Source organism: Mytilus galloprovincialis, chromosome 9 (assembly GCF_965363235.1).
Source record: "Mytilus galloprovincialis chromosome 9, xbMytGall1.hap1.1, whole genome shotgun sequence".
In the NCBI taxonomy this organism is placed as follows: Eukaryota; Metazoa; Mollusca; class Bivalvia; order Mytilida; family Mytilidae; genus Mytilus; species Mytilus galloprovincialis.
In genome coordinates this window covers 79,807,082-79,828,748 of record NC_134846.1, presented here as the reverse complement: position 1 = coordinate 79,828,748, position 21,667 = coordinate 79,807,082, and the positions used below count along the sequence as shown (strand labels likewise).

Genomic DNA, 21,667 nt, shown 5'->3' with positions numbered 1-21,667 from the left:
GACAACTATCCACCAAAGTTCAAATGAAGTGGATGTAAGCATTTATAGGTATCTCTATGGCCTTCAATAATTAGAAAAACCCATACCGTATAGTCACCTATAAAAGGCATTGTCATAAAAAAAAAAAAAAAAATGGAACCTTTCAATTAAGAAAACAAACGGCCTAATTTATTACAAAACAATTTACAAAAATAAAAAAATATGACAGAAAATGAACCATAGACCTCCGCTGAACAAACATCATTATAGTACAAAACAAGAACATGTGTCAATAGAACACTATTCCCTTCATACTTTATCACTCTAAAGTTCTAAAGCCATTAGAAACACATACTTCCACAAATAATTTCTATTCAACTGTAGCTGAGCAGAAAAAGAAGTATCATAGACTGTTATAACCCCCTCAGTGGTCTCATATGTGTTCTCGAATGAGGAGGTTGTGGGTTAGAATCTATGACAGGTCAAAATAAAGACTTCACAATGGGTATTTACAGCTTGTCTGCTAAGCAAATAGCATTTTAAATAAGTAAAGAGCAAAGACTGGTCATCATGGAGTCAGAATAATGTGCAAAGTAGGGTGTCATGTCTTTATGCAACCATAACAACCATTGTGTTAGTCTAATACAAAGCAGGGTTAAAATTCATATTACATTACTACGTTTTACGTCCAGATTATGCATTTAATTTGCCACTCATCATTAGCATTAAGTTTGTTAGCCAGAAAAGAGCAACTCTTAACTGACCAAGTCAAAAAAGATCTCCAATTGAGTTTGATATCCTTTAAACTACTATTTATACAACAACTTCCCCTTTTTTCTTCTTTCTGTGCATCCTATACAATTCCAGACCTTTGTTGGCTGTTTCAGAAGTAGTTGCTTGCCCATTATAAGAATTCATGACGAGGACTGGCCTGATTAAAAATTCAACATTGAGACCTAAGGGATTGCTCTAATGGACTAAAAAGAAAATCACAATAACACTGGACACCGAGGAAAATTCAAAACGGAAAGTCCCTAATCAAATGGCAAAATCAAAATCTCAAACAAATAACAACATTCATATTCCTAACTTGGAACAGGCATTTTCTTTTGTAAAGAAGATTCTACTTATAATTCAACAAAAACATGTTAGGCACCCTTTATACCTTCACAAGTATACAACACTTGACTTGGAAACATTTAAGGTTTATTTAAATCAACAGTTGAACTACATAAATATGCAAAGAACTGGTAACTGGTATACATAAAACAATTCATTAAATATTTCTTATTGATGCAAAATCACTTAAAAAAAATTTCAACTACACTGATTGTAACATCAAGAGGGAATAACTCTAACTGTTTCTACTTAGAGTTATCTCCCATAGAAAATGGTAGCCTCCATGAACAGAATTTGTTCAGAGTAAAAATATGGTTCTTAGCAGTTTATAGACGTTTTTCAGAAGTAATACACACTAAACTTTGAGGAAACGACGACTGTTTTGCTGTAAATTGAATTGTTCATGTTACTATCTTATGACAATGTTTAGAATTAGTGTAAATTGACGATTTTCGGTTTTCTTTTACTGTTATATTTATGTACTTGTACTACATGTCTCTATGTGAATCTAAAATGATCTAAAATCCTTTTATTTATCAAATATTCTTTTTTGGCACTTTCAAAGGTTTCAAAATTTGTCTAATCTAAATCCCCAAAATTTATACATTTGGATGATAATTACTAATCATTGCTAATCATGCTAATGAAGATTTAGATTTCAATATATCCTGTTGGTCATTTATTTTAGTACAAAAAGTATTGTTTACTATTTAAAAGAAACAATGTTTTCATTAGGCATAAATTTTATATAGACAATAGACAATAGACATGTTTTCATTAGGCATAAATTTTATATAGACAATAGACAACAGACATGTTTTCATTAGGCATAAATTTTATATAGAAAATAGACAATATTTATTAGCACAAACACATTTACATTAAATGGTTATGGCATACAAAGTTAAGACAATAAATTGACAATAGTTAAATTGATTATAAATATAATATGAGGCAGGCATTACCTGTAAATGGGGACGAAGTCTGTATGAATTATTTTTTTGTAACTTAAAAATATTTGTTAAAAAAAAGAAACGGTAATACGGTAACGTTTCCGATTTTGGTTCTGTTGTTAGGGATTTTAGTTGTGACGTTATTTAAGTTATGACGTCATATGCAATGTAAACAAAGAAACGCTATCATCAGGTAACGTTTTTTTTTCATATCAAAGAATTATTAAAAATGAAATTGGAATTGTGTTCCTTCCTATTTTAAACTTTACTGATAAAATATATATTTTACTCGAAGTTTCATACAAACGACACCGGAAAAAGGAAGTACATTGTAGATATCTGCACAAATCCGGAAATTCAAAAACGTGACAAAAAAAAAATTGAACGATTTTGAGTTCATTAGTACAATGAAAATATCGGGAAAATTTTCCCGATTTGTTTTTTTTTTTTTTTTTTTATTGAATTTTCTACTGTTATTGGGGACTTCGTCCCCATATTAGAGTAACATTGGTATTCACAGTGAAGAAGAAAAAGACTGTAATATGTTGAATCCGTATTTTCTGGAACTGTATTGTCTTAACCATGATTGTTGTGATGATTACATGTATCAGCCTCTTTTGGCGTTTGAATCCAAAGTAAAAGGATCATAAATTGAAAGCTCTTCATTTTATTTACAATATATATATACTTGTCTTTAGTCCCCCAAACCTAAGTCAGGTATATGACATGGTGGAGAACCCTAAAGTCGAACAATTGATACCTGATATATACAAAATGAACATATGAAACATTAAAATGAAGATTTATAGTCAACAGTGCAAAACACGTGGTTTGACGTTACATGAGGGCAGAAATGGCTGTCGATGTGTACTTAGGAGAAAAGACCCCAGAGAGACATGACAGAAGTTTAAACAAGCAGGGCCGTATATTATTCACTGATTAGACAGTCGTCATCTTTATTTAATGCACCAGAAAACAAACAAAATTATTCCAGAACCAGTTCTCATTAATTGTTTACAGCCACAAAACACAATCTGGATCCAAGGAAATCAGTTAACACCACTGATATTTGCGTGCATTATTGAAGTCCAGACCACCTCCGTTTATACCGTAGGTTCATGTCTGTGAGATTTATCTCATGACAACGCAACATAAGAAGGATGTGTATAAAAAAATATTGCTCTGGGATTTATCTCATGCATGCCAGAAGGATCCAGAGGTTACAACATATTATTTATTATCATTGACCATCCAAAGTAAAAGGATCATAAATTGAAAGCTCTTCGTTTTATTTACAATATATATATACTTGTCTTTAGTCCCCCAAACCTAAGTCAGGTATATCACACAAAGGACAAACAGTATTAGAGATTAAGAGATTTATTTCTCTGGCTTGATACCCTGACAAGGGCTAACTGAACAAGTTTTTTAGTGAGATTTGAGGATAAGACAGGGTATGTTCGGACATCTCAGTATCTTCAGACAGTTGGTTTTCCATTATCTTTTAATGTTAATGATCATCCTATAAAAGATGTCAAACGTTTTTTTATAGCTTATTAAAAGAGGAATATTTTCCTGAAAACAATTGTTTATAAAATGACTGTTAAATTATTGTGTTGAAATAGTACATGTGATCCGTCATGTGACATAAACACCATTTTTCAAAATCTTAGAACATAAAACTTCCGATAGAGATCTTCAAATTTATCCAAAATACTAACTGTACCCAAGAAGCCATTACATGTATTATCATGATTATAAACAGTATCCTTTCCTAGCATTAAAGTCATGAAAGTAAAAAAAATGACTTTTTCAGTTTCCAAATATATCCTGCTTTAGATACATAAAGGGTTGGGTAAATTCAGTCACTTTGTTTTTTGGTATTAAAACACAGCGTTTGTACTCTAGAAAAGAGTGAAAATAAAAACTATGGCTTATTTGTATTTCAATGTATCACTGATATAAATAAATATATTTTGTTCTTGGGCATACTTTTCCTGAAAAAACCCCAACATAATATCTGAATGACAATTTATTTATTTTATTGAAAAGGAAAAGCAAAACATTAAACAATTATTGACTTTCGATGAGGTTGATACAAGAACTTATCAACCCAAGAGATATGACATTCACTGAGGCCAACGGCCCAGGTTGAATTTCATATCTCTGGGGTTGATAAAACATAGTTTCAACTGAAATAAAAATTTAACAATTGTTTTATTATATGACTTTTTATCCTTCACCAGTTTTCTAGTATTTGCTCAGATAATCACTACATTTAAAACTGATCCTTGATTTTTTATTAAATAATTATAGTAAATATATCATCTGCTTTAGCCAATTTTCTTAAGTTGAATATTTAATAAAATTACTTAAAAAATACACGAAATGATTATAATGTCGTAATCTAATTTCCTGCAGTAATAAAAAAAAATTAAAGGTATTTATATAAATACAAAACACTAAACTCTACAAAAGAGAGATAGGAATGTCAAATTTTACGCAGTTAAGAATTCTCAAAGTTGAAATTAATGAACTTTTTCTGAGGGAATGGTACTTTGAACAAGATCTTGATTATCTGTGATTGTTAATTATACAGCTAATTAACATAAATTCATATGCATTCCACCAGTTATATGGCAATATCTTGATGAGAAAAGTAAAGAAACATGTATCAAAAGTTTGGTGTTTCTTTCAAAAAGAATCAGCTGTTTAGTGTCAGACTCAGACAGAGAATACATAATAAAATTGAATGACCAAATAGTCCAATAAAACAAGTTAATAAGAATTTACAATTTATTTAAATACTTATACAATCAACCATTCATATAGAGGACTCATATAGACACAACATCGAATTATCTAACCTATATACTATATATAAGTTACAAATGGCTGAACTGGGTCCCTGTCAGAATCTTTAAATCCTTTGTCCCGTGCAGAAATTTTGTATCCCATGAAAGCAATAACTCTGTTTGCAATGACATTGTACATTAAATAACCCTCCATCATGTCCATCATCATGATCATATATTTATACTGACTGTTTTGATGCTAACATGGACAATATGTCACTAAATTGGGTAAGAATAACACTGTCCATGAATTAATGTTAAACTGTTTTAACACATTCTCAGAACTATAATATTGATGCATCATACTCATGACAAGAAATCAATTTTAGCCATAGTATAAATGTCTCAATTTTAAAACCATGATGAAAAAAACCCCAATACATTCAGGAATATTGGAGTGAAAAACCCGATTCAATCTTTGCCTGAGGGGAGAACTTGTACTGATGATGCAATAATATAAAAATTGAGGAGCAAAATTAAGTTGATGAGTCCTCGAATTAATATAAAATTCAAAAATAATGCCAATGAGACAACTCTCCACCAGATATCACATCAAATCTTTAGCAACTGTAGGTCATGGTACGGTCTTCAACAATGAACAAAACCTATACAGTTATAAAAAGCCCTGAATTGGCAAATGTAAAACAATTCAAACGAGAAACCAAAACCATGAATTTTTTAACAAAACGATAATGAAAAACAAACAGGAAAACCAATGGTCCATTCTACATTAAAACAAGAAACAAGAAACACTTCATTGGCCCCATTGTACCTCTGATTTCTACATATATATGATTTATTCTTGCAGATTAAGTTACAATGGATATTGCCTCAGACAAAGTTTTGCCATATTTAACACAAGTAGAACAGGTTGCAGAAGAAATTATAGCTGACAAACATCAGATGGTTGATTTGGATAGGAGACGACAAAAAACAAGGGAGGCTATTAGGTATTTTATACAAAAACTTTTATGACATTTTCAGGAGTTATAACTAGTGTCACGGTATGAAAATTCATCATTTTAATAACTTTTCCTTTTAACTTATTAGTGATTTTTCAAACATTTTTAGCGCACAAAAACTTTGTATAGTTTTTATATCCAGCCTACAATAGTATGAGGGAATAAGCTTTCTTGTCAGGGGACACATCTGTCTGTTCCTCCATCTGCTGGTCCATCCTGTATCAAGTTCAAGTTTTGTAAAGGTAGTTTACCCAGAAGCTGTGGTGACATCAAATTGTGAGTAACTGCACATGTTCATTATAAATTTATATAATATAGGCCAAATTAGGGTATTGACCTATACTGAAGGGTTCACTGATCATAGAAATGTCATGGCACAAGTGGGCATGTTTTCCTAAATTTCATTGCTGAAAAAAGAATAAAGTCTTGTTTAAATGAAAATTTGAGTAAGAATTGACTGAATTTATTTTTTTTGTATAAAGGTTACAATTATGAATATCTTTCATGATTACTTTGATAGATCAATTTACACTGACTAATTTTGGAATTTTTTTATAAGAAATGTTATTTTGAGATTTAAATCATGATTGATATAGTGATAAGTCTGATAATTAATTACCTCAAGGTCATTTTGTCTCTGATGGATAGTTGTCTCATTTGCAATCATACCATTTCTTGTTTTTTTATACGACTACAAATGTAGTTTCATGTAATTTGGAGAATGTGATGTTGATATAAACAGATTTTGTTAGTTTTTGGAAAGATTAGAACTTGTTCTAAATCTTTACTTAGACACCGGCCTCCCTAACAACAGGACAGGTTAGCTACTGTTACTAAATGTATTCACACTGAAATATAGTTCCCTATGGTTCTCATGTATGTGCACATACTACACATATAAACTGAAAAAAACTGGGTATATTATTGGAGCAGTTCATTCAAAAATGTATGTCATTAAGGTGTGTTGATGTGCAGGCTTTATAAAAAAAACATTTTGATTAGGTAATGGGTATTGATTCAACTAGTATGATTGACAACTGTCATTATCAGTAAACAATCAGAGACAAGGTGGACCTTAAATTACAATACCCCACCTCCTAAACTGCCAATCAAATTGACCACATTACCTATCAACCTCAGTCTAACATAATTATACAGAACACTCAATATACATATAATTCTTAATACACAAGTATTTGACCTCATAATTGAATAAACAAATGTGTATATTAGATGTTTGGTATTTATAAGGATGATAGATTTATTTATTGCCAATTACTTTTGATCTACATTACATAAAGTGATTCTGTAAATTATATCTGAAAGATAAATGATTAATGGATTAACAAGATCTTAAAAAAAAAGAAATATGAATATAAATATGAGTAAATGAAAGGTATTTAAGTAAGGCCTATAATTTACTTGATAAATTTCCAATAATCACCTGTAATTAATCAACAATTAAATTAGTACATTTTTTTTTATCAGGAATTGGCTTGAAACAGTTTAAAAATTTTAAAACTTTTAATTATAACAAACCATTGTTTATTAGTTTATTTTCCATCAATCATTAATTCTATTTTAGAAGTGACTATATATTTTTGCAATCAAGAAAGAATCCACATTTCAATAAGATAAGTTTTTCAATGCCCTGTGTTGAAAATACTTTAAAAATTGATCAATAGGCACTCTAAAACTTTTAATCTTCAATGCCATATAACCTCTGTTTCAACTTACAAAATACCCCAAAACAACATTTTTCAATTTTATTTTGTTGACACTTTAAAGTTTTAAGCTGTTGGTCCAGATTTATGTCTTACAAGGATAGTTGGTAACATTTACTATAAGAATTTTTGCATTTTTTGTTTTTTGAAACATGTTCAGAACCGGCAACATAATTTCGATAAGATATAAACTGCAGTTTAAATAAAATAGTGAAAATTAAGAGACCCATAGTATTTAATTTGAGCTCATTTTATCCTCATACTGGAAAAGCAAGTTTCCTTCTAAAGACCTGCTGTAAATGCAATTTTCAGCAACAGTGCTTTATAAATGTTCATTTTTCCCCACCATACCTTAATATGAAATAATTCAAACTACTCTTCTAATCTTTCCATGAGTGATATCCATCACTTTGATTGCTTCAGCGCTCTACAGCTTAACATACACTATAGACACGAGCTGTCTATTGTTGAAGACTGTTATGTCAACTTCATCGTGTTCAAAATTTTGTGACTAAGGCCTGTAACTAGATATCTTTTGACTTTTTTATGGTTTGCTGTCCCATTTATGTTTTTCACACCTATCCTTGTTTTTACATTTGTATATTACATTGAGAATGCATTGTATTTTTATTTTTGCAGGGTTCTACAGAAAGACAAAACCACAGAAAAGAATTGGGTTTGTTTTGGGAACCAGTTTATAAAGCTGCCAAAGAAAGATACAAAGAAGCTTTTAGATCAAGGTTGGTAAATTTATTTTGCTTCCTTGATGTTGATGGGCAATTCTATCATTTACTCAGAATTTGGTATTTTTGAAAAAAATCATTTAAAACATTTAACTTAACTTAGTATTTATAGGTCAGAATAAAAGATCAAGCCACTATGTTCTGTCGTTGTGACAGAAGTAACCACATTTCAAATTTTTGAATCACAATATGAGTTGAATCGAACAGTCATTATATTATTTAAAATGTTATGTTAAATTTTTAGATCTCTTTTAATATGCATTGCAGGAAAGCCTTTGAAATATTGTTTAATACTTTATTATACTGGGTGAATTTATTGATATTGTTTTTAAAAATATAATTTTACCATTCATAATTAATATTAAGTTTTTAAATGGTAAATACATTTTGCTCAATCATTTCAAATCCAGTGATGTGTAATGCTTTCATGATTTAATTGTCAAGAATTTCACTGAAATCAAGCTGAAAAATTTGAAGCAATGCAAATTCCTAAAACAAACAGGCTTCAGATATTTTTTTGTACATTAATTCACAACAGGACAGATCTATCCTTGTTAGTATTGAAGTTAGCAAATCCTGCAATGAAAACAGAATTACAAATCATTACTTTAGTGTTGTGTGGTTGTCTTTACAATGCAAATAATTTTGCTTCATATGCAATCAAAATAATTTAGCTTGTTTGATACACCCAGGGATAACATGACATGGAGCCAGGATGTTTTTATACTGCAATGGGCATAAAACTCATATCATTAAAATCTTAGATTGAACTCTGTTAAGGTGGTCTGTTGTATTTCCCCTTTGTGTCAACACAATATCTGTTTTTAACATCTTAAATGTTTTGTTTGGGTCCATGGAGGAGTAAGATCTCCCTTTAGTAAAGAATTAGAATCTCTTTACAGGAGTATGACAAGATGACATTTGTAGAAGTTATTTGTTATTACTATTTTCATTTTAATTTTTATGGAGCTACTAATAATATAATTAAAAAGAGGGCAGAATCAATTTGCGCCAATTACAGTTTTGAAAAGGTATTACAGTGCTTATCCAGTGACCTTTGGGGTATCAGATTAGCAAAGACTAAAACAGTTTACCAAATTGCAGTTAGATTTCTACCCTAACTAACTGATCAACTGGTAAAATATTTTAGCAGATTGCTCAAGTGAAATTTTGTTAGTAAGAAGTGAGTGCAGTAAAATAAAAAGTAATACTTACCATCCAGAACCATTTAGTTGATACCTTTGTCAATCATTTCTAACAAAAATAATATCTTACTATAGTATGAGTCACTGAATAAAAAGGTCTAATTTTGACATGGAAACTTCTATCATAAATAAATATTATAAATGAATAGTTCAAAACATTGTTTTGTAGGTGTATATTTTATAGCTTTGTCTTCTTAGAAAAAGTTATTGTGCAATTGTGATTCGAATAATATTTTCTAACAAATTACTGATCTGCTGGCAATAAAGGGAAATAATTTACATTACTGATAATCAGCAAAATTTTGTTCTGTCTGACAAATATCAAATTTCCCCCATTTAATTTGTTTGTAACATTATTTCTGTGATTATTCAACTTTTATCCTCTGTTCTGAAAAGAACCATGAAACTTATCTAATGATGAAAAACGATTTAAAATTTTGAAAAAAAGCTGTTAAAACCCTATTATTGAACACATTCAAAGTTCTATAAATCATTCAAATTCCCCTTTAAATTAAGAAGATAACACCAGCCCAGTAATCAGCAATTTCATTTTGACATGCATTTTTATTGATAGGGTAAAATTATAGATTAACAGTTGTTTTGCAAAATGTTGAATTGTTCAAAGTATAAAGGATTCTCTTCCAAGGAGCACAAGATAACTTATAAGCAGTATTTTGCAAAACCTTTCTAATCTGTGTCCTACATGCCCTTCAACTTCATACTAATTTTGGATTTCAATTTTGATGATTTTTTTGTAGGCAAAACCATAAGCCTGGTATCATTGATTAAATTTTTAGTGTACATTTGAACTCAATATAAATTATTTCCCTTTAATGCCAGCAGATCAGTAATTTGTATAGAAAATGTTATTCGAATCACAATTGCACAATAACTTTTTCTTAGAAGACAAAGCTATATAATATACACCTACAAAACAATGTTTTGAACTATTCATTTATAATATTTATTTATGATAGAAGTTTCCATGTCAAAATTAGACCTTTTTATTCAGTGACTCATACTATAGTAAGATATTATTTTTGTTAGAAATGATTGACAAAGGTATCAACTAAGTATTAGATAAAATACAAAGGTAACAAAGAAACAGGCCGGTAACAACCGTTGCCGGATAGTTTTTCTGCACGAGTAGTCAGGTCAAGGTCCGAGGCGATAGCCGAGGACCTTGACCTGACTACAAGTGCAGAAAAACTATTCGGCTGGTTGTTACCGGCCTCTTTCCTTTGTTACTTTTGTTTTTTATCTGACTTGTACGACGTTTCAAGAAAGTTATAATACATTTTGCAAGACTAAACATTTGAGATATTTAGATAGCCATAAAGCAGTAAATGTAAGTTATAGTATAAACATTTTTCATTTCCCTTCAACCGAGATTTTTTTTAAAGAATAAAAAAATCAGGAATCTATTTAGGTAATTATTTGATAAAAAAGAGCCATTTAAAGGAAAAGATGAATGTTGTACACATTTAAAACTTTTAAAAGGCAACTTCCAGGGGCGGATCCAGGATTTGGGAAAGTGGGGGCGAAGAAATAAATTTTTGGGGACCTTTTTTTTTTGCTAAAAAATATAAAATAAATGTAAAATGCATTTTAGTTAAAGTGTAGGGGCTGCACTTTTTTGGTGCCGTATTCTCTACATTGATTGTCTATTATAAAATGATTGAATGGATCCAAAGCTATGAACTATTTAATATATTTGAAGTGGAATTTATCAGTAAAAAATGGAAATGGGAAATTCCCGTTTGTTGTATGGTTAGTTAGCATAACTTTACAGATTTCTTGTTTTGAACAAGATATACGACTATTCAATGAAATTTACAATACGACCGACCAAAGGGAAAACAAACAAGAAATTTTTATCCAATGAAATGTTTGGTTGAAATGTTTCACCCAACAATGGAAGCGAGGGGTACAAATCAACCAAAAGGCTACGAATGAATCGGAAACGAAAATGAAGTTGTGAATAACGTTCGACACATGGTGTCATATAGGCCACACCCAGCAGGCCGGTTGACGTCGGGCTTTGAAAAAAAAATTCAGTATATCAGTTCGGCTTAACAGACCTTCCGGTCAGATATGGGATTCACATGCAATCCTCCTCCCCCCCCCCCCCCAAAAAAAAAATACGCCCAGTTTTTTTAGAGTGTAATAGAGTATAATTTTCTGTTGGGTGGAATTGTGATAAAGAAGTCAATACGTCCTTGCTCAATACTTTGAAGGCGTCATCCTTAGCCTGAACATGTGTTACTGTAATCTGAATTTCAAAATGACTGAGTGACGTTTTTTTTCGACGTACTTGTCAACTCCACCGTAGCGAATCACATAACTTTGACATAATCAATAATATATTAGTGAATACGAGTGAAAAATATCTTTATAAGTGGAGAACTGTCGCATTAAAATTAAAAATACACAGCAAAATTCACGAAGACTAGGCTGATTATTAATGATTTTATAAAAAAAAAAAAAAAAAAAAAAAAAAAAAAAATGCCAGCAAAGGGGGGGGGGGGGGCGTACACCCTATACGCCCCCCTCTGAATCCGCCACTGACTTCGTAAAAAAGTAATATACGTTTGATCTTTATGGATGACACGGAAAGCGGGGAAGAAGGGGGGGGGGGGGGGGCTAATTTATTTTAAGATAAACAGGCTGTAATCTTTATTTCTGATGAAAAATGCAGGATATGCCATTCCATCCCCCCATCCCCCCTTAAAAAAATACGTTTGTTGCCAAATTCATGAATTTAATATTCAGTGGTTGGGGGGGGGGGGTCCCGGGGGTTGGAACAGCCTTGTTTTGGATGATCAATGCATTTAAATGGGGACATAAAGTTGGACCCCCTGTTTTGTCCTGGATTTGGACCTGGATCCGCCACTGAAATAAATTCGATAACAATATAAATGTATCAAAAGAATGAATTTCCTACTTCATTAGTAAATGAAATGTTTATGAAAAAATGAATTTTGTCTTAATATTAAATATATTCAGGCATATACTCAATTTTTGCTCGTCTCTAGATCTGCAAGTGTTGATCGGGAATAAACACGTGTTACTATATGATCCAATCGCAGCTTACCGCCCAAAATTGATAACATAAGTTGAATGATTTTCTTTTAGATTTGCTGCTTATTTGGACGTGTATTACATGAACACTTTTTGTTTATAGGATCAATCGTGCATTGGTGAGTTGATAGGGATTTTATCTTTTGATAAGATTTGATTTTTATTTATTTATTTCCTGTCTTAATTTTATTGAAATATACACGTCAGTATCATCATTGCTTTACTTTGAGCATTGTCCAAAATACTATTCATATCCATATATTGAAGAAAACGTTTATTGACCGAATATTTTGCTTCATAAAGGGGGCGGTATGTTCTTTTTTTTTAGTACATTAATTACTAGTAACTATTTACTTTCAACGCCATCACCCAAATGTTTTTGTTTAAATTAGCACTATTTACGGTATTCGGAAATCAAGGAATCATGCAAAACATTAATTTGTCATCTGCTTGACCATAATAATTTTTTTGTGATAAAATTTGTGATCAAAATATCTTTTTTTAGGGAAAAACCATACCCCCCCCCCCTTTTGAAGTTAAATGTCTAATCCCTTAGTGTACTGATATGAATAGTATTTTAATGGAAATGTTTGGAAATAGATATTGATGCTAACGTTAATATTTTGTTCAATAAAAAGACAGGAAATAAGTCGGTGAACCAAAAAGTTCAAATCTAATTGAAAGTTAAAGTGCCCATGAACTCACTGATCATGCACGAGTGATTCTATTCATAAAAAGTGTCCGTGTAACAACTAAAAAGAGTCCGTGTATCATCTAAAAAGAGTCCGTGTAACACCCGTTAATGTACTGTTTTTCTATAGCTCTGCGGGGGGCAAAGTCGTACAAATGGTTCTGGATGGTAAGTATTACTTTTTATTTTACAGCACTCACATCTTACTAACAACATTTCACTTGAGCAATCTGCTAAAATAATTTACCAGTTGATCAGTTAGTTGGAGTAGAAATCTAACTGCAATTTGGTAAACTGTTTTAGTCTTTGCTAATGTGATACCCCAAAGGTCACTGGATAAGCACTGTAATTGCATCACTCTATATTTTTCTGGTGGTATAAATTGTGCCAATAATTGGAATCAAACTATGCCACATCTACCTGTATATTTTTACCTATATCATACATGTAACATGTACTATAATTGACCTACTTTAGATTGAACTGAACACTGTCTCATCAATATTAAGACAGTTGTTCAGTAACAAAATAGTTTTTCAGATGTAAAGATGTCTGATGTATTGTTCAAGAAAATATAAAATGATAAAGGAAAACCTGTCATTATTATCAAAGAGCACACATTTCATCAGTCATTTGTTAGAAAATAGAGAAATAAGATTGAGATGAACAGCTAGGTCCTTTGTTAGAAAATAGAGAAATAAGATGGAGATGAACAGCTAGGTCCTTTGTTAGAAAATAGAAAAATAAGATGGAAATTAACAGCTAGGTCCTTTGTTATAAAATAGAGAAATGAGATGGAGATGAACAGTTAGGTTGAGTTTTACTAGGTGTTAAGATTATTTACATGAAACTACATTGTAATAATAAAAAATAGAAAGAATGATTTTGAGTACAGTATGCAAACAAAAAGCAACTGATATATTATCTTAGCGACCTTTCAATAATGAGTTAAGAGCTCTTCAAAATTTACGAAGAACATCTAGATAAGAAAGTAAGGAAAGAGTTGGAGCGAGGAGAGAGGTCAATCATTTAGTTGATATACATAAGTAAAAATAAATATATTCATATTTTTTTAATGGCACAAATAATACCTATTCATTTTAAATTGAAGTGGCCCAGTAAAGTAGCATTGGCGCAAATTAATTTTCGCGCAAATGAGTTCATTTTTGGCGCAATGAGTTAAAACAACATGCCATATCAGTTCCTAAGTGGAGAAAATTCAATCTCCCTTGAATCATATATATCTTGTATAGGGATATTGATATAGTTCAAAGGTGAGAGTCTACCAACTTACGGGTAGGAGAAAAAAGTAGTGCCCCACTTTATTAATAATATGGTATCCATTTTTGATCAAATTAATGTCTTTATCAAAATATAAATCAAACCAATAGTTCATCCTAACTCACTTTGCTTTGATGGATTTTAAGAAAACTAGTAACTGTATTATAAAGTTTTTATTTAAATAAAGTTGTTCTGATCAGATAAGTTTAAATGCAGTTAATTGACACAGCTGAAAACTGCTTTAAAAGAGAAAAAACGAATGATATTCAAAGTAAATTTTTCATTGTTTAACTTGACAGCAGAGGAAAAAAATAAGATGAAATCTGACTGCTGTTTCTATAAAGAAATATTCTTCCATGTTTGAAACTCATCTCTTCGTGTAAAGCTTATCTGGTGTGCCATTAACCGAGAAATTTATACATCATATTCTAAAGTACTTGTGATTAAAACATATTATTGGTTCTCTATATAATCTCATTAAGCATATAGTTTTGAATATTGATAATGTTTGCTGGAAATAATAAACCGTGGAGATATAATTTTCTTGATGTCTTTAAGCAGACAGTAAATACAATTGGGACATGTTACATGATAGCTTATGTGTTAACTTTATAGTTCTAACAAGACTAATTCTGAACATGGGAATCATGATATTACTCAAAATTAATGTCATAAGTCAAAACATGTACTGATGATAATGAAAAGTAAATTAAAATAAAGAATTCCAAAGAAACCCTTGGGGAAAATGATAGGACATTTCTAGATGAAATTCTTAAAAGCTTGTATGTTAAAAGTTCACTGTACCAAGTTGCAATTAATATCTTATACCACTAAAATTTTACTTCGATAATGAAAATTGTATGTTCAATAAGTCTCAATGAAGTTAATGACATTTTCTTAAACACAGCAATCGAAAAATGAAGATGACACATCTCTAAAAAATGAATTAACCATGATAGGTGTCCAGTCTTTTTCCTTTTGCTAAATCTTTGAGTATCTTTATATTGGTGAATAAAGAATAATAAAGCAAAGTATTTCTGCTTGATATTTAAATAAAATTACCTGATTGAGAATTATTTTAAAATCTCAATTTTACATTTTTGGAAAGTCATCTTTCCCCCTTTTTTTTTTTAAACTTTTTGATTTTGATTATACAAATGTCAACTTCATATAATTACTTTCATAATTGTGGTAGAATCTTGACACTTGTATATTTGAAAGATAGTAATCTGCAATTTTACAACAACAAAAAAAGAAAAAAAAAATCTAATGCTCTTTCAATACACCATGTATATCATTGTTCATCTCTAGTTTACCTACCAAACTCAAACTTAAGGTGGTAAAATCTTATTTTAAAAAGGAAGTTTAAAGTCATAAGAAACCTCAAATTAAAAAAAAATCATGCATATGTTTTTTATAACTAAATGGATAGTTTTCATTTTACAACTTATGTACATATACTTTTTTCTGAGGAAAATTCTTTAATTTGTCCACATTTAGAAGAAGTTTATTTGTTTTTGATTTCTTGCTTCCAGGAAGCAATTCGCCGACATATTTTCCGTATGCATAGTGACCTGAGCGTAACCCTCCTCGTAAAAATCCAGCGATCGCAATACGCATGGATCTGTCATTAAAATAAACAATTATCTGATTGTACATGTTAAACACATGCTCAATACTCATGCTTTTTGTTATTTATTTACTATAAGGTGACAATTGGTAAACTTCGGCTTTAAAACACGGCATTTAATGAGTAGCCATATTTGTTAAATCATAACAGACAGAGAGAAAAAAAAATTGACGATTATACGATATATTTGCGTAAAAAAATGACAAAATCGTGCACAGAGTTCTAAGTTTATGATATATACATGCATTGGTTCAAGAATTGGATAAACATTATTTTTCACCACTCACTGGTTTCATATGACTTAAATTAAAAAAAGATTGGAGGGTTTATTTGTTTTCTCTGTTTGAAATTCATCAGATTATAGAACAAATAAAGGGCATGTCTTGGTCAGCTTAACTGATTTTCATTTGCTGAATTAAATGTATTTATTTTGTTAAAATGCAATTTTTACTAGATGCTTTTTATTTGATCTTTTTCTAGATTAATGTCAATGCTTTCTGAATAGGTTGTATTACTCAAAGGGGTTTAAAATCTCCTTTTGGCCTCTAATTGGATGACAAATGTGTTCTTCAATATTTTATTGCAACTAAATGCTGAAGGTTGCCTAGTGTCACATGTTATACAAAAAAGAGAAAAAAAACTATTGGAAATACTCTCACAGATATATATTGGTTACTCACATGTCCATATATACAACACTTATAATAGTTGAGCCTACATAGAAAGCCAGTAATAGCTGAAAGTAATGATTACAAGGGTCAATTTAAATGTTATTTCCTTACTATGGAGATTGCTACCTTGTGGTCTCTTGTGTCAAATGAAATAATAAGTTGTTATACTCCAAAATGTTCCTGCTCATTAGATTTGTACAAATACCTTAATGAAGATGTATTGAAGATTTCAATTTCATTACAAACTAATATTTATAGAATTCTCTGGTGATGTAATTAACAAGTTTCATCATCAATGGTGGCTTTCACACTAAAGTCATAACATGTTATTTCTTTTCATGAACTTTTCAAGAATCTGTTATAGAATGTTAACTTTGCACAGTACATTAATTTCAAATTAGAATTATCAGAGCAACATGCATGTTTTCTATAAATAAACAGTAAAAGAACCAATCCTCAAAAGTACATTTGAGTAAAATAGTCTAAAGGCACAATTTTCAGACAAAGACTCAGATAGGCAAATCTTCCATTTCTGCTATTAACCAGACATAGTGGGATGAGACTAATTATAATCATTTAATTATTTAATTTACATTAATGTAAGTAAAATATCCACTTTAGTTAAAATCAGTTAAATTTACTCCCCAATTAATATCAGAGAGTGCATCCTTAAGTTATCTGAGTTCCATTTCATAGAAAGTTTATCCAAACCCATGAAAGGAAAACAGAAGTTGTCTTAAGGTATGTCAGTAGATGTTGTCATAAAGTATGTCAGTAGAAGTTGTCCTAAGGCATGTCAGTAGAAATTGTCATAAGGTATGTCAGTAGAAGTTGTTGTCATAAGGTATGTCAGTAAAAGTTGTCCTAAGGTATGTCAGGGGAGTTGTCTTAACGTATGTCAGTAGAAGTTGTCATAAGGTATGTCAGTAGAAGTTGTCATAAAGTATATCAGTAGAAGTTGTCATAAGGTATGTCAGTAGAAGTTGTCATAAGGTATGTCAGTAGAAATTGTTGTCATAAGGTATGTCAGTAGAGGTGTTGTCATAAGGTATGTCAGTAGAAGTTGTCTTAAGATATGTCAGTAGAAGTTGTCATAAGGTATGTCAGTAGAAGTTGTCTTAAGGTATGTCAGTAGAAGTTGTCATAAGGTATGTCAGTAGAAGTTGTCATAAAGTATATCAGTAGAAGTTGTCTTAAGGTATGTCAGTAGAAGTTGTCCTAAGGTATGTCAGGGGAGTTGTCTTAACGTATGTCAGTAGAAGTTGTCATAAGGTATGTCAGTAGATGTTGTCATAAAGTATATCAGTAGAAGTTGTCTTAAGGTATGTCAATAGAAGTTGTCATAAGGTATGTCAGTAGAAGTTGTCATAAGGTATGTCAGTAGAAATTGTTGTCATAAGGTATGTCAGTAGAGGTTGTTGTCATAAGGTATGTCAGTAGAAGTTGTCTTAAGGTATGTCAGTAGAAGTTGTCATAAGGTATGTCAGTAGAAGTTGTCTTAAGGTATGTCAGTAGTTGTCATAAGGTATGTCAGTAGAAGTTGTCATACGGTATGTCAGTAGAATTTGTTGTCATAAGGTATGTCAGGAGGAGTTGTCTTAAGGTATGTCAGTAGAAGTTGTCCTAAGGTATGTCAGTAGAAGTTGTCCTAAGATAGTCAGTAGAAGTTATCTTAAGGTATTTCAGTAGAAGTTGTCATAAGGTATGTCAGTAGAAGTTGTCCTAAGATATGTCAGTTGAAGTTGTCGTAAGATATGTTAGTAGAAGTTGTCCTAAGATATGTCAGTAGAAGTTGTCCTAAGGTATGTCAGTTGATGTTGTCCTCAAGCATGTCAGTAGAAAATGTCCTAAGGTATTTCAGTAGAAGTTGTCCTAAGGCATGTCAGTAGAAGTTGTCATAAGGTATGTCAGTAGAAGTTGTTGTCATAAGGTATATCAGTAGAAGTTGTCTTAAGGTATGTCAGTAGGAGTTGTCTTAACATATGTCAGTAGAAGTTGTTGTCATAAGGTATGTCAGTAGAAGTTGTCATAAGGTATGTCAGTAGAATTTGTTGTCATAAGATATGTCAGTAGAAGTTGTCCTAAAGTATGTCAGTTGAAGTTGTCATAAGGTATGTCAGTTGATGTTGTCCTCAAACATGTCAGTAGATATTGTCCTAAAGCATGTCAGTTGATGTTGTCCTCAAGCATGTCAGTAGAAGTTGTCCTAAGATATGTCAGTTGATGTTGTCCTAAGATATGTCAGTTGATGTTGTCCTAAGATTATATGTCAGTTGATGTTGTCCTAAAGCATGTCAGTTGATGTTGTCCTAAGATATGTCAGTTGATGTTGTCCTAAGGCATGTCAGTTGATGTCCTAAGAATATATGCCAGTTGATATTGTCCTAAAGCATGTCAGTTGATGTTGTGATAAAGCATGTCAGTAGAAATTGTCATAAGGCATGTAAGAAGAAGTTGTCCTAAGATATGTCAGTTGATGTTGTTCTAAGATATGTCAGTTGATGTTGTCCTAAAGCATGCCAGTTGATGTTGTCCTAAAGCATGTCAGTAGAAATTGTTCTAAGATATGTCAGTTGATGTTGTCATAAATCATGTCAGTTGATGTTGTCCTAAAGCATGTCAGTAGAAGTTGTCCTAAGGTATGTCAGGGGGGAGTTGTCCTAAGATATGTCAGTTGATGTTGTCCTAAGATATGTCAGTTGATGTTGTCCTAAGATATGTCAGTTGATGTTGTCCTAAGCATGTCAGTTTGATGTTGTCATAAAGCATGTCAGAAGAAGTTGTCCTAAAGCATATCAGTACAAATTGTCCTAAAGCATGTCAATATATAATTATTACATAGCTAAAAGAGTGATAGAAAAGATTGGTACCCTGAGAAAATATTGTCCACTGTGGCGAAGCCATGGGGTACCAATCTGCTCTATCACCCTCTCAGCTATGTGTTATTTAATTTATTATACTGAATGTGTTTTCATTATTGTCATTTACAGATGAATTTTATTTAAAAGTATTTTCTATTATGTCACGTACATATCAACTTTACAGGTATTAGAAAAATTAACAGAAGTGAGGCAAGATGTTTTATTTTTTTTTATTTTGACAGTCAAATAATAGAATCTTAGCCAAAACGTAGAACTTCAGCATTATCTTTAATAACTTGATAGAAATTAAATTCATTGTCCTTTAAATTTATAATTCTAGATTTTTGATTGGTTTGGACGAGAAGGTGACATTCAAAAAAAATGTCACCCGATCAGCCATGTGATAGAGTAAATTAACACCCTTGTATTAGCCAATCAAAATATGGTGTTTTAACATGAAGTATAATAATAGAAATTGTCATAAGGCATGTCAGTAGAAATTGTTCTTAAGCATGTCAGTAGAAATTGTTATTAAGCATGTCGGTAGAAATTGTCATAAAGCATGTTTGAAAAAGTTGTCATTAGGCATGTCAGAAAAGGTATCCAAAGGCAATTAATTGTAAGTGGAAGTTGTAATGTAAGAGATGTCAGAAAAAGTTGTCTAACATTAGACATGCCAGTAGGACATGTCATTTAAGGCATGTCAGGAGAAGTTGTCCTAAGGCATGTCTGTACTTGTTCTTAGCATTGTCAGTAGTAGTTGTTCTCAGCGATGTCGGACCTGTTAGTAATTGTTTCAATCAATGTCAGTAGAAGTTGTCCTAAGGCATGTTAGTTACAGCATTGTCATTCAGTTGAAAATTAAAATAGGCAGTCAGGAGAAAGTTTTATTGTGTGTTGTTTTTTCTTTATATTAATTTAGCTTGTTTATTTTTTAGTTTAATCAAATTGTTTCATCAGATGTTTCCCTTGTGAAGAACAAATTAATATATATATATTGTTGAATTTGGAGAAAATGTGACATCAGCACAATTAAAACTTGATATCATTCATCAAACTTTTGTTTTCCAGTTAGTAAATTATTCCCTGTTGTCAGATAAATCATTTTGACAAGACTTGAATTTAATAGAGATGTTCATATTAATGACATTGATTTATTTTATTATTCAATTGTTGAACTAAATCAGACATATATTTGTTTAACTGGTATACTTGAATAACATTGATACAACAAAAATTAGTTTTATTTCAAATGAGTTTCTGGAATTATTTCCCATGGTATCTCTATGCATTGAAAACATGTAATTTGACATCCATATTTGATCTGTCATTATTTGGTCTGAGGCACATGCTTCTTGTAATCAATATATGCACACAGACATGGCATTTATTAATTAGACTGTAGTTCTTTATAAAAAAAACAAAGCAAAACAAAACTGAGTGCAAAGGGAGTGTGTGAAAAATAAGTTCAATTTCTATTTCATATTTCAATGTAACACATTAGGAATTCCCATATTTGTGCTGTCCTTTGTCCATCGTGGTTGTCCTCTGTTATCCTCCATCTTCGTCGTTGTCTTATTACATTTTTAACTTCCTTCTAGAGAACCACTGAATGAAATGAAACCAAACATGTTATGAATGTTCCTTATGAGGTGCTGACAAAGTGTTGTTACTTTGTATAGGTGATCCATCATCCAAGATAGCCGCCAGCTGGGACCTTCGTTTATTATAGGAGCCTATGGACAATACATACAAATATGTTCCATTCTCAATTTTAAATGTTTTCTTTTAAAGAACTACTAAATGGATTAAAATAAAACATGATTAAAAAGGAATGTTCCTTATAAGGTGCTGACTAAGTTTTAATATTTTAAAGCCGATCCATCATCCAAGATGGCGACAAGCTGGAGGA

General features: G+C 31.1%; 1 protein-coding gene across 2 annotated transcripts in view; it reads left to right on the top strand.

Annotated features, from left to right (window-relative positions):
* The first annotated feature begins 1,348 nt into the window (after nucleotides 1-1,348).
* The window catches only part of LOC143046084 (p53 and DNA damage-regulated protein 1-like), a 57,241-nt gene continuing 36,922 nt past the window's right edge, over nucleotides 1,349-21,667 (top strand). The window contains exons 1-3 of one of the 2 annotated variants that reach the window (XM_076219066.1): nucleotides 1,349-1,485; nucleotides 5,715-5,856; nucleotides 8,232-8,332. In XM_076219066.1, the coding sequence (XP_076075181.1) occupies nucleotides 5,726-5,856; nucleotides 8,232-8,332 (232 nt within the window). In that variant the 5' untranslated portion in view covers nucleotides 1,349-1,485; nucleotides 5,715-5,725. The remainder of the gene's footprint in view (nucleotides 1,486-5,714; nucleotides 5,857-8,231; nucleotides 8,333-21,667) is intronic. The other variant, XM_076219067.1, reaches the window with a different exon arrangement.